This window comes from Manis javanica, chromosome 16, assembly GCF_040802235.1.
Source record: "Manis javanica isolate MJ-LG chromosome 16, MJ_LKY, whole genome shotgun sequence".
Lineage (NCBI taxonomy): Eukaryota > Metazoa > Chordata > Mammalia > Pholidota > Manidae > Manis > Manis javanica.
Genome location: NC_133171.1, coordinates 23,880,235 through 23,895,811, shown reverse-complemented (window position 1 = coordinate 23,895,811; position 15,577 = coordinate 23,880,235). Strand labels below are relative to the sequence as shown.

The 15,577-nt window shown below is 44.3% G+C and overlaps 1 protein-coding gene across 4 annotated transcripts in view; it reads right to left on the bottom strand.

The window, feature by feature from the left end:
• The window catches only part of COL12A1 (collagen type XII alpha 1 chain), a 107,795-nt gene that overhangs the window by 36,829 nt on the left and 55,389 nt on the right, over positions 1-15,577 (bottom strand). For all 4 annotated transcript variants that reach the window (XM_073224700.1, XM_073224701.1, XM_073224699.1 and 1 more), the window contains 14 exons: positions 15,421-15,550; positions 13,164-13,303; positions 12,791-12,923; positions 12,658-12,684; positions 12,165-12,307; positions 9,679-9,808; positions 9,130-9,269; positions 8,575-8,704; positions 7,254-7,396; positions 6,064-6,193; positions 5,286-5,428; positions 3,550-3,679; positions 2,896-3,015; positions 1,669-1,815 (listed from right to left, as the gene is read on the bottom strand). In XM_073224700.1, coding sequence (XP_073080801.1) covers positions 1,669-1,815; positions 2,896-3,015; positions 3,550-3,679; positions 5,286-5,428; positions 6,064-6,193; positions 7,254-7,396; positions 8,575-8,704; positions 9,130-9,269; positions 9,679-9,808; positions 12,165-12,307; positions 12,658-12,684; positions 12,791-12,923; positions 13,164-13,303; positions 15,421-15,550 — 1,786 coding nt within the window. The remainder of the gene's footprint in view (positions 1-1,668; positions 1,816-2,895; positions 3,016-3,549; positions 3,680-5,285; positions 5,429-6,063; positions 6,194-7,253; positions 7,397-8,574; positions 8,705-9,129; positions 9,270-9,678; positions 9,809-12,164; positions 12,308-12,657; positions 12,685-12,790; positions 12,924-13,163; positions 13,304-15,420; positions 15,551-15,577) is intronic.

Genomic DNA, 15,577 nt, shown 5'->3' with positions numbered 1-15,577 from the left:
GGTTTCTTTTTTATGGCTGAATAATATTCCATTGTGTATATGTACCACCTCTTCTTTATCCATTCATCTATTGATGGACACTTAGGTTGCTACCATGACTTGGCTACTGTAAATAATGTGGCAATAAACATAGGGGTACATATGTCTTTTCAAATCATGGATTTTGTTTTCTTTGGGTAAATTCCTAGAAGTGGAATTGTTGGGTTATATGGTATTTCTATTTTTAGTTTTTTTGAGGAACCTCCATACTGCTTTCCAGAGCAGTTGCACCAATTTGCATTCCCACCTACAATGCAGGAGGGCTTCCTTTTCTCCACATACTCGCCAACACTTGTTATTTCTTATCTTTTGGATAGTGGCCATTCTGACTGGTATGAGGTGATATCTCATTGTGGTTTTAACTTGCATTTCCCTGATGATTAACAATGTGGAGCATCTTTTCATGTGCCTATTGGCCATCTGTGTGTCTTCTTTGGAAAAATGTCTATTCAGGTCCTCCACCCATTTTTAATCAGGTTATTTGTTTTTTTGATGTTGAGTTGTATAAATTCTTTATATATTTTGGATGTTAATCCCTTATCAGATGAATCATTTATGAATATATTCTCCCACGGTGTAGTTGCCTTTTTGTTATTCTGATGGTGTCCTTTGCTGTACAGAAGTTTTTTGGTTTGATGTAGTCCCACTTGTTCATTTTTTATTTTGTTTCCCTTGTCATTTCCTTCTGGAGATGTGTCCAGAAAAAATTACTCATACTTATGCTCAAGAGATTTTTGTCTATGTTTTTTTCTAAGAGTTTTATGGTTTCAGGTCTTATATTTAGGTGTTTAATCCATTTCGAGTTTACTTTTGTGTGTGGAGTTAGGCAGTGATCCAGTTTCATTCTCTTGCATGTAGCTGTCCAGTCCCAGCACCAGTTATTGAAAAGGCTGTCTTTTCCCCATTGTATATCCATGGTTCCTTTATCATGTATTAATTGACCATATATGTGTGGGTTTATATGTGGAATCTCTATTCTGTTCCTTTGATCTATTGGTCTGTTCTACTGCCAGTACCAAACCGTTTTGATTACTGTAGCTTTGTAGTATAGCTTAAGGTCAGGGAGCAGACTTCCCTTTCTATCATTGATTTTCAAGGAAATCAAATTCCACACTCACTTCTCAATACTACATTTGTTAAAGACAGCTCATGGAAAACAATGAGAACTTTTCTGAAAGGCTACCTGCTAAACCCTTAAATTGTTATAAAAGCAATTGATGACAACGAAATTTATCTGTGGGCAGAACCAGTAATCATGGCATTTCTATGATAACTTCCAATTAAATCAATGCATCTAGGTAATATATGTATTAACATCAAATGTCAAAAACTACATACCATTCCAAGTCGAATTCTAAAGTTCATTCATGGATAGAAATCATAATTTTTACAATTCTGTATCTTTCAAAGTTCAAAATACATTTTATGAGAAGTAAAAATACCTCATCATATAGGTTTTTTGTATACCCAAACATTACTCACATGTTTGTTAGCTGGATACAAAAGGGTCACCTACTTAGGGCTGAGGAAATGCTTATGCGCTTAACAACATGCTTATAAGTTAAGAAGAAATTAAAGTTGACAGAGGCTTCACTTTTTCTTACAATCACGGAAAGATCTGTGACTCACAGGTAGTGCCTTGACCCGTCAGGGGGACGCTGAGTCCAGAATCATACTGAGCATAAACATTCACATCATAGCTTGTGCTGGGATTGAGGTTGTGCAATGTGTACGATGTCACTTCTCCAACAAAGGTTTCCATGGGCTCATTGGAACCTTCAGCAACGATCACAAAATGACACAGAAATATGCCATCACTAGTCTCAAATTTTTCTTAAAATCAAATACCTTAACTCATACCGATATGCTAGTATGAACACTGTTAATTCTGTCTCTGAATTCACCATATATTGCAGCATATGCCACACAGTGTGAAGCTATAAACAGAGACTGAAGTCTTTACTATGTCTCAAGGCATACAGCACAGTACATAGAATGTAACAGCTATATAATCAATGTTCCCTCAATAAATAAATCAATCACATAATCAACTACCCTGGACTATTAAGCCTCTTCTCTAAGCCCCACTTTGCCAGCATAATGCTTTACACCTAGTAGGTGCTCAATTAACAGTACTTAAATTTGTTGTGGACATGATGTAAGAATTTCTAACTTGGACTGCATTTCACAAGTTTGGTTACCGAAGGTCCTCAGTTGCCAACACCTCCTCATCCTTTACGTTCTGTCTGCATTTCTTACACAGGCTCACATTTCCTGTCTCTTGCCTTCTCTCTCCTTCATTTTTTTTCTAGTTCATAGCTCTCCCAGGTGCATGGAAGATGCTCTAGAAATTTGGTACAGAATATTTTTCTTCCATCTTGCTAAGCATGCAGGAAAAAAGACAGCAAATACTTTATGTGATAATCCATTTAGTTGTGAAAGTCTCAGTGCAAAGCTGAATGCAAATCTGTCCTGAACAAACTCAGGCATATGCCCGAGACAGAACAACACCTTAACATAATGGGAAACATGCAGAGGTTTATATTGATTAAATATGCATTATTTCACAACTGTAATAACAAACAGGATATCTGAACACAGATTCAGTTTGTGTAATTTTATGGACAGGTCAAACTTCTCCATCATGCAAATTAATGAAAGTCTCATCTATACCCACAGTAACAGTGATATTTATATCACTGGCTGAAAACATAATTTCCATAAATATTAGCTCTAATGGGAGAGGATGTGATAACTGAACTATCAAGAGAATCTAATCTAGGGGTGCAATAAAGAACCCTTCATACACAAAGAACTCTGCAGTGAATTTCTGTGGTAAGATAGGTGCTTCCTTACCCACTGGCTTATACACAACTTTGTATCCAAGAACTGGAGACGGTGAGGGGTCCCAGGACACCCGGAATCTCGTATACCATTCATCAGAGATGTGTATGTTTTGAGGTGGAAGTAGTCCCACTGCAAATAAATATTGGCACATGTTACTGACCTTTCATTGGCATATAAGGGGAACAGAGAACTTAGTGAGTATTGATTATGGGTTTTGATATAAGTGCAGTCCTGTGAGAGCAACTTAATAGTAACCCGTAATGTCCTTATCCAGGAAACAATTAAAAAGCACTGAAATGCTCACAGAAAGCTTAGCAGTTTTCCAAATTCAAACAGCAACTCCAGTGGAGTCGGGAACTGCTGAGGCTAACTGGACGGCATGAACTGCTACAGCCTTCACCAGCACCGCACACCCAGAGCCCCGCTCGGAGGATATGCGGTGGCTCTGCATGGGAGACATAAATCTGTCTCAAGCAAAGCAAAACATGGAGATTTTTGTCTCCTTTTTCTTCTTTTAGGAGACCTTTAAAAAGTTAAAATACAAGTTCTAATCTCATATCAATTTGATGAAATTCAGTGTCTCGTATACCTGTTAATGCAATATTAATGTACTATTTGAGGTGTATTGGTAAAGGTTAATTTGAAGATTTAAAAGACATTTACCCGTTCTTCCATTTCCTGTTAGATGACTACCATCTCCATCTTCATAAACAGCAACGACAGTAATTTTATATGGAGTATCGGACTGTAGGGGCTGCAGGATTACATTATTTCTCCTGCCCGGGACTGTGGTCTGTAGAAATTAAATTATAAATGTATTATCAGCTAGAGGACTTCCAGATGAAAAGACACTATGCTTTTATGTATTCCCATAAACAGTAATGGTTTCTTCATGTTTTCTTTTTGTCACACAAGGGCTCACAGCAAGGCGACCCTGCACACTTTCTCTGTACTGCGTGGGAGGCCGGTTTTAGAGTCTGACGGATGTTGGCTCAAATCGCGGATCCCCCACTTACCAGCCCATGATTGGGCGTCTCTGAAGGAAACTGTGAGATCAAAAGGCAGGAGGAGGCACAACAGCTCAGCGCTGTGCCGCAGGCTCAGCTCCACGCCTGTCTCCTTCGGCTCTCATGCACCCCAGCGAATATACTGCACCCCCCTGCGGCCAGTCCCGGAACAACTGCCGCGAATACACCGGTGAGCAAACCAGACTCGGGTTCTGCCCTCGAGAATACCCATTCGGCTGGTACTAAGTGGAGATGTGAGAGACATTCGACGACCTCTGTGAAGAGGAAGTGGGCCACCCCCCCCCTCTCTCTCTGTCTCTGTCTCTCTCTCTGTCTCTGTCTCTCTCCCACTCCTGTGCTGAACTTCTATAAACAGCGCTCATTATTTATACTAGTGATTCCCAGGATAGCATCTCATGACTACAGATGGTGAACTGAGGGAAGAAATTATGTTTCTAATGTTTCTGAGAAATTGCATGCTTCTTGGCTTTGCCAGACTAAGTGTGCTTAATACTGCTTTCATCTTATTATGATCAGAAACTCTGAATGACAGCTACATGCATTTTTGATTAATAAAAATGGGGGGTTAATTACAGCCTGATACATCAGGTTCAAGGGAATAAAATATTTTATACCATCGGGGTAGTGGGGCAGAATGATCAAAAGAGACGTATGTGGCAAAATGGTCGCAAACTATAAACCTGAGTGACTGCTTTTCAGTCAACATGCTGTCAGTCTTGTACTGACCCATCACATTGGTTAGTCATGAAACTTTAAAGAAAGTGGTTTTTCCATCCTCAACAAACAGGTACACATAGTGAAGGCTGTAAGGAAGCTACGTGAAACCTGAATATGGTTCTAGAGAGATAAAACATGCCACTCAGACAGTATGAAACTAATATGAGAGCATCTATGTTCCCAAAGCAAAGTATACAAGAAAATGTTAAATTTAGAGAAAAGAGATCAATTAGCACTGGAGTATTTGAAGACGATCTTGTAGAGGAATTAGATTTAAAGAAAGGATAGGATTTGGATACTCACACCATTTGAACATTCATTTAGTAGCTCAGAATAATAGGGGTCGTGTTTCCCTAGACTTATTCCTATGGTACAATCAGGTGGTTAGAAATATGCATTTAATAAGGCAGGTTTTCAGTCTGTGTTTAGAACAGAGATGAGCGCAAAGACCAAGCCTCAGTGATGTGGAGGGCGGCAGCAAGCACAGTCAGGCGCTCTCGGTAGCACATTGGAGAAAGTCATCTAAGATGTGGCTGTCACACAGGGACAAGGCCTTCACTGTAATCACAGCACACCCTTCTGGGTGAGAGCTTGATTCCACCTTCCAGCCGCAGGGGAGATTACAAAGCGCTAAAAAATGAGGAGTGGACTCACATATTCATCGATCGGATCGCCCACGGTGGGAGAGTAGATGACCCTGTACTGATGCACTGGCCCGTCAGCATGATCCCAGGAGACAGAGAGGCTGTTGGTCGTCTCCCCGGAGACCCTCAGGTTTCTCGGCCCACTTCGTGGAACTAAAAAAATAAAATGCAACAGTGTTAGCTGCTTGTCTGTGGGCGTGGTGGACACGGGGGTGGGAGAAGGGCTGGGGGTAGAGGAGAATTCTGCCCAGGTCATAGGAAGGCGGTCACACCGCTCAGTAGGAGCTTTACTCCCATATAAGACACACACCTTCTGTAGTTTTAATGTAACCAGAAACGGTAAAAAAAAAAAAAAAGTGCTACATTTCAGAGCTACCATTACATGCCGAGCTTTGAGTGACCCAAGCTGTGTGTGAACCTAAACGTGCAGCCTGGGAGAGGAAAGGGTCACTCCGCGGCTCTAACCGCCTCCTGTCTGACGACGCCTGGAGGCCGAGCCCTGGGGTTTCCTGGGTGCCCATAGGGTGAGCAGACCCACTGCAGGGCAGACAGAGGAAGCGCTTCTCCTAGCTTAGGTCCCGGGTGAGGACAGGCCCCCAGCCCAGAGGGCGGCACTGGGCCCCAAGCACCAGCCTGGGCTGCAGACAGGGCAGAGCCCAGGCGGTACCAGGCCAGGGCCCCATTCACGGGCGCACAGGCAAAGACCTCTCCCTCCTCGCTCACTGCCCCGCCCCTCCTCACCCGCCAGAAGAAGCCCTGCCCGCCGTGGGAGGGGGTCTGGGGCTCACGTGTCTGGCCCTGGCCGGGGCTGGGGTCGCCCTCTGCGTCCGTGTAGAGGGCGACGACATTCACAGAGTAAGCTGTGCCCGGGATCAGCCGCTCCATGCGCACCGTCCGAGTGTTTCCTGGCACCACGGTCTGGAGGGGGGGAAATGCCAGGTTCTGCCCAAGAACAACCTCAATGCTTATCAAGTCCTTTATCAGCAGACTAGCATCTATAATGAAAGGCTGAGCCCAGGCGCTCAGGAGCCAACCCTGTGCCCCCTCAGGAGACGCCCAAGCCCCACTGTTAGATGCAATTTATCCTCAGAAACTGCCCTGCAAAGAAAGTTAGCTCATACTGGGTCCTTGTAGCTTCACTTATCTCCCGTTTCTGTTTATTGTAAAGATTCTCAATATAACACCCTGGGCTCACCATGGTTACCCAAGAGCATCCTGAATGTCAGGTACCTATTAGAGAAGGGCCCCCACATGGGTGGGGGAGATTTTGTATTAAAATAGCTACTCCAGCAACAGATGAGGCCAGTGTTGTCTGACTATGTCCCACACACACAGGGTGTGCAGACGAACATTCATACAGAATTTCTGTATTACTCATCATTTATCTTGGCTCAGCATCATTGCTTATTTTTGTAAAGACTTGTGAATTAGTCCATCAATTCACTTTCCCTTAGGTGTTCTGACACTATCATTATTTGGTTAGTCATCTCTGATTTCCGCATTAACCTTCTTACAAAACTGAGTAGTACCATGAATTGAAGATAGCCTGGGCAATTTGTAAGAGCCAGTGAAGACAAACTTTCAGATACTTTCCCAATGAACATATGTATGTTACCACAAAATGCACACACTGACAAGGCCCAGCAAGGAGTTGTATTTACTTCTGTGGTTTTTAACTCATACAGCTAAGCTGCTTTTCCCCAGAATTCACTTCTACTAACTAACCCCATGGTTAATACATCTGCCTTAACCCCTCAAAAACAAGCATGTTAATATTATGCATTAGCATGACTGTGGTTTGCATTCTTAGGGGTTACCAAACACACCACAAACACAATACTAAACTTGTCTGGAAGCCAAGTTTCCAGGTGACTTGGTATCACAAACTGACTGGCTGCTCTACGCCACCTGCCATGGCACGCAGCACAGTGGAATCTCCAAATCTGTTTGCTGAGCTTGGAGCTGACAAACAACTCACAGATTCTGAGGGTCTCGTGCCATCCACGGGCGTGTACACAACACGGTACTGCTGCACAGGTCCAGGCGCAGGGTCCCAGCGCACGTCCAGGCTGTTTGGAGTAGGGTTATACACGTGCACGTTTCTCGCCAGTCCTCTCACCACTGCGGAAGGAAAGCGAGCACATGCTTTGTGAGTCTGTTTATACGTGTCAAGTTTCTGTTACCACTTCTCTAGAACTTACACTCTGTGATAGGGCAAAATGGTATCCTCCTTAAACGTCTAAGGATCTACACACAAGAGCAGGCACAAACTCCAAATCCAAATTCAGTCACAGGAAGCCAGTGATGGCCTTTGTCTATATGGAAGCAAAGCTGTTGCCAGTAAAAACAATCTAGGAAAAGTGGTAGGACCGAGTTGGCCATAAAAGGACAAGGCAGAAGGGACAAGAAGCTGGAAAAGAGCTTCAGTTCTCCAGCCTGGACGGCGGAGGGAGGGAGGAGCCCGCCTAATTCCGCCAACTAGTTTCATTCATTTATTCCTTCTGCATTCAGTAAATAGCTCCTGAATGTCTTCTGTGATTAAAACACAAAAGGAGGGAGAAATAAAAGATACACCCAGTTCTCAACTGGCTGCCTCACTAGCGACTTAGATAAACATACAACTTAAATCCACGTATTAACCCCAAACTCTAGCCAATAACATCATCTTTCTAGACAACTAATCTTTCACCAAAAGAAGCCCTTCATACTTGCTTCCTTTTAGCTATCAGCAAGTATATTTTTAAAGCCAAAGAAATATTTACAAGTATTCCCAAAGCGTTTAGGCAAAACCACAGAACAGTAAACCACTATAAACTGATTTCTCAAGATGGCAGACGAAAGGAAGCACACAGATTTTTCATGCCAAAGAGCATGTTAGCAAACCAGAGAAAAGTGCCATTTAGAAATGGGATAGATTTCAACACTTCACACTATAAAAGCCCGTTACAAAGCACCACTTCACCAATTTATAAAGCACAAAAGAAACCCCGTGAGATTCTGTCGGTGAGGAAGATGGCTGAGCTGGCAGCGGGTTTAGCTTTGAGTCTGGTCACACACGCCATTAAAGAAAAGCTACCTGTAAATCCTGCAGTTACGATTTCAGAGGGAAAGGCCAGTATACACCTGTCTTCCCACACACCAAAATGTTAACAGTTGATGATGTTTTGGAGGTAGACTGTGGGTAATTTTATTCTATCATTGTGAATCCTCTGGATTTTTTAATGGTCCTATATAGTCTCTATAATGAAAAGCAAAGTTAATCATGAAGAAACTGAATTTTTGTCTGCCTTCTTACTTACACGTCCTTCCAGTATCTGATGTGCGTCCTCCATCCCCTTCAGTATAAACGGGAACTACCGTCACCGTGTATGGGGTATCCGGCTGCAGGTTCCTAAGAATGGCGTAATTGGTATTCCCAGGGATTGGTACCTAAAGAGTTCATACACAAAGCACTCGGTTTGAAAAACTCAAAAAAGAAATACTACTCCAAACAATATAATATTCAAAATACTAACTCAAGACGAAGTCAAGAAGCAAGTTCTGTAATATTAGGATATAAAGATGAGCCTCCATACAAACTGTTACAAGAAGGTGTGAAGACTTTTCTAGACCCCTGCACTCACCATAGGCTCCCCCTCTAGAACTTCCTGGGATGATCACTTCTGCTGGCCCCAATTGCCCAGAGCCCCCATTGCATCACCCAGGCACCAGCCTATCACCCTCTGTCAAGTGCTATTAAATAAATATGAACCTCTTGAGCAATAAAGTAGATCGGTCAACTCCTTTAGCTCCACTTTAAGTCGCTCAGTGACAGCTGAAACACACATGCATTTCTCACTGCAGGAAATAATTACCAGGTCTTCTGGGCCACCTGCTGTTGGTACATAGGACAGCTTGTACTGGCGAGGATTCCCCTCTGCATGGTCCCAGCGGACATTCAAGGTGCTGGTAGAAGGGTCATACACCCTCAGGTTCCTCACGGTGTTCAGAGGTTCTGAAATGTACAGAAACCACAGCATGCCATGATCCTGACACCAAGCACACACAAAATGCAGGTGCACTGGTATCTCCCAATCACCCTCAAACAGAGCAGGCACCCCATAGAGGGCACCCCAAAATACTGATTGAGGCAGTGAATAAATAAAAGAATGTCTGTGATACTCTGGTACACATCTCTTCCCTCCACAAGATATTTTGGCCCCAAAGCATTTTTTTTTTTTACCACAGAAAGTAATAAACATCTTTGTCCACAGAGATACATAACTCCAAGCAAGGGTGTTCAAAATGACTCTAAATGCATTTAAAGATGAGCAAAACCGTGTCACCCACCGTTTCCAGATAAAGATGTGATTCCATCCCCATGGCAGTTATTAAAGAAGCTATGGGAGTCTGGGCTCACTTACTGGTCTTCCCCCTTCCTGTCATCCGACCTCCTTCGCCGTCAGGGTACAGGGCGGACACGGTGACCGTGTAAGGAGCGTCAGGCTTCAGCTTCTGCAGAAGCACGCTGTTCTGCCGCCCTCCTACCGTGGCCTGAGGGAGACAGGTGAGCGTTAGCCTCCTTCCCTGTCTCGCTGACCTGTTAGGAAAAGCTGTTTCCACGGGGGGATTGTGTGAACCATCACCACAGTCTGGAAACGTGTACCATGGTGAAGGTCTAAAATATATTGTAGGGTGTAATTTTAAATGCAAAATACACACCTTAAATCACAAAAGGGTTCTAAGCCTTTAACTGGTGACCTCAAAAAGATATTTCAACTCGCTCATCACCAGCTTGTGAAATTTCATCTGAAGTACATTAGATTCCCAAAAAAAGGAAGAAATCATAAATGAGCTACAAAGGAACCTTACGACAGAGGAGAAGAGCATGACGACGTCAGGGGCTCCACACCGCTCAATGTTTCCCTTACTTCCTTTACAGATGGTTTTTATTTGCTTTAGAAACACAAAGAAGTGATTCAGCAAAAGCTCTAAGGCTCTTGGTGTTTCCGCAAAAGAGCCCCTCTGACAGCATTTGCTGTGAACTACGCAGCCCGACCCCTCGCCGGACCGCCTCAGGCCCAGGGTCCTGGCCGTCTCCATGACACCCGTCTTGCGAGATGAAGCTTTCACAATTTCCTCCAATCACAGAGTCTGAAACTTTTTATTCATTGCTTAAGGCCACCTAGCTATCTTGTTGCAAGCAGATCTGTGTGATTTGTTAACAGTCCACCGAATTCAGATGGTTATGCCACACTGATGAAAATCACACGAAAACGGCACACTGCCCACAGAGAGTGCACGTGTGGGTGGCTGGGTGCGCGAGGACACCTCGCATGTTTCCAGCTTAGCAGCCATCCACTCACGTGCCTGAGGTCCAGAGAGACCTCAATAGTCACTGTAGTGTCCCCGATACGAGCGGATCGGACTACGGGGCGGATTTTAATGAATTTGGTATTTGAGGTCACGAGAAGAGTGTCACTATCGGCACAAGCCCTTTGCTGTTTAACAAGCCTGAAAGCACCTGCTTGGAACCAGCTGTACAAGGAAGCTGAGGGGTGTCCACCCACTTCTCTATCCGGACCTCCGAAATAATTCCGGCATCAGTGGTGCCGGGCTTCACCTCAGGGACCGCCGTTCAAATGCGGAGATCCCTCAGCGTGACACATGTTAGGTGGTTACCGGCTGATGCCTTCCAGAGGGGTCACAGGAGGCCCAGTCATCACAACAGCTGTAGGGGGACACTCAGGACAACCGCCGGCGGGTGTCGCCAAGCCGAGTGACCCCAGAGACAAGCTCCACCTGCTTTGTGCTTTTACCTGAATCTAGCCTGTTTCTTACGGTGAATAGCAGTCCATCAGATGCGTCCTCCATCCTTTTATATGAAACCCAGTTGACCACAGTTGGTTTTTAGTTTATTATTTTGATAACCTAACTAAAACAAATTCTCAATCCAAAAGTATCATACTATGTAATGCTAGTTCCACGGACACCTCAAAAGACCAACTCAAAGGTGGCACTGGGCATGGGAGGGCCTCTGGCTCAGTGAAGCCACCACCACCATCTACCTGCACTAACATCTCTGACTGGGAAGGGGGACAACCCACTGGCTGGAGCTCAGCAAGCCAGGTGACTGAAGATGAATAGCTCATGTCTCCCCAACACTATGTGAAAACACACAGCCTTAGAAAACATCAGAGGAACCCCGGACCTGCTGAAAGAGGCATTTGAGATCAGTCCAGAAGCGCCCCACTGCTGGTGTGGAAACCGGAGCGCTCCCTGACCTGGGAGAGTGGGTGCACGTCCGGTCACATACGGCATTAAAGGAAAGCTGCAGAAGGTTCAAAGATGGACAACAGAATTCAGCCAGGGGAACACACAAGGGCTCTGCTCATAAGGGAAGACGGGGGCACTAACGATGAAGGCTGAGCTCCCAGTCTGGCAGTCTTCCTCAGGGCCCTCCATGTGGATAAACATAAAAATGATAAATAGTATGAATTAAATGAACAGGTGCCTGGAATACGAAACACCTTAAGACATGCAAAAATCAGAAAATTCAGAATAATCGAAGTTATTTGGTATTTGATTAAGTTAGAGAGATATGGGCTAGAGATCTACCCAGACTAAAAAATCTAGATATCTTCATGGACTCTCCTGGCCTAAGAGTCTTCAAGGGAAGCGTGGAAGCAGGCACGTGGCTGAAGCCACGGAGAGCCATGAGAGGCGACCCTCATCGCCCAGAAAACAGCCACTGAGTCTCCATCACAGATGGAGTCAAACAATTCCAGCCAATACAGTAACGCTTGCATCTCTCGCAGCAGTATGACTCCCTAAACCTCGGGCAGGAAAGGAACGTGAGGAGGAAAAGGTAGAACTTGTCCAAGTTATGTTTTTGTTCAAAACAAATTACCGTTTGCTCACTGCCTTCCCCTGTTGAGGGCTGGTAAGTGATTCTGTATTTCTGCACACGACCACTAGCGGGGTCCCACTTAATGGTCAAACTGTTAGATGTTGCATTGTACACCTGAAGGTTTCGTGGGCCACTTTTTGGAGCTGAAAGAAGATTGTTGAGAAACAGAGTAATAAGCACACAGAGCAATGCCTCCCCCACAACAGGCGCTGTTCCCAAAGAAATCAACAGAGCTGTATGCTTCTAGGTTAGAACTAACTTTGTGTGATAAATGATGGTCCTTAAATGACTCCTTAACAAGTAGTAGCAAAGCAGTTTCTCAAGAAAGCCTGGTTTATAAAGAGGTCCCAACCAATAACTTAAAATCAAACAGCAGAAGGCCTGTCTACAATGGACTTTGTGGCATTTTTCATTCATTCACTCATTCATGCACTCTTTCATTCATTTATCCATTTTTTGGTCATTCACACAATTTAGCAAACTAAATTCTTACCTGGTGTTGTTAAGGGTATCAAACGTGCTAGGAAAAAAAAACAGAATTTGAGGAAATATCAGTAACATAGCGAGAGCTCTACTCTTTAAATTTACTTTAAAATAACAATGTCTGATTCGAAAGCTGAACCTACGTGTGCGCTCACTGCCAATAAGATCATCGCTTTCTGACTCATCGGGATAAATGGCAGTAACGGAGACTTCATAGTGGGTGTTTGGGTTCAGGTTCTCAAACACCAAAGTATTTTCATCTCCATTTAAGATGGTCTTAGTGAAAGAGAAAAAAAAAACAACTTCACACAAAATTAAGTTACCATGATCTCATACACTCAGTGGCCATCTGTTGACACCATTTAGCCAGACATTCTTCCTGCCCTGATGCATGCCAGGAGCTCACTAGGAGGAGACGATGCTTTCAGGCAACAGAGGTAATATATATTCCAAACAAGATCCCATATAGGATGTCAAAGAAGAAAAAGAAAAGGAAAAGAACAGAGGCGGCACTACCTCCATCCTGTCCAAGCTTCCCACAGGGGCCCAGGTGATCCTGTAGAGAGACACATCTGAAGCTCCGTGATCCCAGGTCCCCCTGAAGCTCTCCGGCGTCACCTCAGTGATCCTCAGGTTTGCGGGGGCCGGCACAGTGCCTGTTAGGAGAAAAGGCAAGGCTAAGTTTTTTAATGTGATCTGCAAACTCAGTTCAATATGACAAAGTTGCCTAGTTTTATGTTACTGTTATGTTAATGGACATGGCTGAAAATTTTGCTTAGAACCAAGTATCCCATAAATTTAGTTCACTATATGGATATAATAGGTTGTCATTTACATTCTATTGAAATGGTGGTTATTTTGAAGATCCCACTTAGGATATATTCTCCTAACAGAGGCTCTTAGTTGTTCTACACCTCAAAGTCGAGAATCTAAGGAAAACCATGGACTTTCACACAGCGACACACATATGCACAAATGTTGGGGTGTATGTCAAAGAGCATGTGGCCCCCCACAGTGTTATGACCTAAGGAATCCACACGTGAGCTTTTCCTAGAGACAGCTAGCCTCAAGGCGATGTGGGGCCAACTGTACTGGCTCTCTCCGGGGGGGACTGCGGGACCCCAGCCCAGGGCCCCTCGCTCGCAGCTCACGCCATTTCGTCATCTGCTGCCAGGCCTGAGCTCCCGCTGTCCGTTGTTAACCAAAGCCAATTACACAAAACCTGGAGCTGCCAAAAACACTTTTTCCAGTAATTATAATGAAAATGACCTGAGATAAACGGAGGGTACTCCTTTCACGCACACCCCTGCACACCTACTGTTAGGGGTGCGCTTTGGGTATACCTAAAAGGCGTAGGGAACCTTAGGATTGAATACCTATGTTGAAAGTATTGATTTCTTATACTAAATTCCTGCTTTCACTAGTCTTTTTCCCTGGCCTCTTTTTCTCTTGACTGCACCTGTTATATTTATGCAAGGCTAGCATCATTTCCTTCTCATACACATCAATTTTCTTCCCTTGCCCCGACCCTTATCAGGTAAGAAGTGACGCCAAGAAGCACCTGAGACTGCTAAGAAATACACGCCACCTGATGCTGCCTGACATTTGACAAGAGGGACAGAAGAGCCCCAGAGCGCGCACTGACCCCACCGCTAGCTTACACAAGAGGTCAGGCAGGTCATTTGAATTCTCTTGACCTGTGCTGTTCCCATGGGAGCCCCAGGCCCCATGTAGCTTGCCCAGACGGAGATATGTGTCAAATGAATACCTGCTGGATTTTGAATAATTCTTATGGAAAAGAAGTGTAAGATAATATACAATTAATATGCTGATACATTTTGAAACGATACTATTTTGGATATATTCGGTTGAATAAAACACATTGTTAAATTTGATTTCATCTGTCTCTTTTTACCTTTTTTAATGTGGCTACTAGAAAATTTTGAAATACATATGTGGCTCCTATTATATTTCTTTGGAACACTGCTGTCCTTAGGCCCCAACTCCTTAGCTAATGTTTAATTAGGAAATCATGTGCTGAGCAGTGTGCCAGGCTTGGAGATACAGAGCTGGGCAAGACAAACATCCCCGCCTTCAGTAAGACGGAGCAACGGGAAGGCAGGACGGGTGGAAAAAGACCAAAAGGTAATGATAACTGGGTTAAATGCTATGGAAACAGCAGGGGAGGGAGAGAAATGGACACCCAGCAGAACACATCAGGCGAGGAGGGCCTGGGCAGGCCCCACTTCCACGGTGGTGTCCCCCCTCCTCGGAATCTGACCACATGCAATCTGAGTGCCAGCTGCCCACCCTCCTTATGTGATTCTGTGAACTGTGACTTAGCTTTTCTCATCTCCACAATGAAATCATGAACATTTGAGGGAAGGATGCCTATATTTTGTTACCCCTGAGAGCATCTGTAATTCAGAAAGATCCTGAAAAATATTTGATAACTAATGCCACTTTTCCAGAGGAAATGTCCAACATACATCAAGACCATACTTTCTCCCCACCCCCTGACACACACACACACACCAGTTAAGTCTCTTGAAGAAGAATTAATGACAGTGGCTGATAGAATAATAGTAGGATAGAAACCATCATAAAAAATTGGACATCAAGGTAGAATAGGGGAAGAAAATAAGTGAAAATGACCGATGAATCCAAACATCATTCAGTGCTGGCAAAATAGTGTTAAGAAGGAAAAGAAGCCAGTAAGTTCAGTGTCACATGCACAACCCCCAGAGGTGAGTGACGCGCCATCACAACTCACGGGTAGTGTCCTGAGCAGTCAGCGGGGGGGACTCCCCCTCGTCGTACACAGCGGACACACTGACTGTGTACAGGGTTTGGGAGAAGAGGTCTCTGATCGGGGTGCTGGTCCGTGACCTGTCCACCTCCACCTACAACAGAGCAGCCAGGCTGTTTTT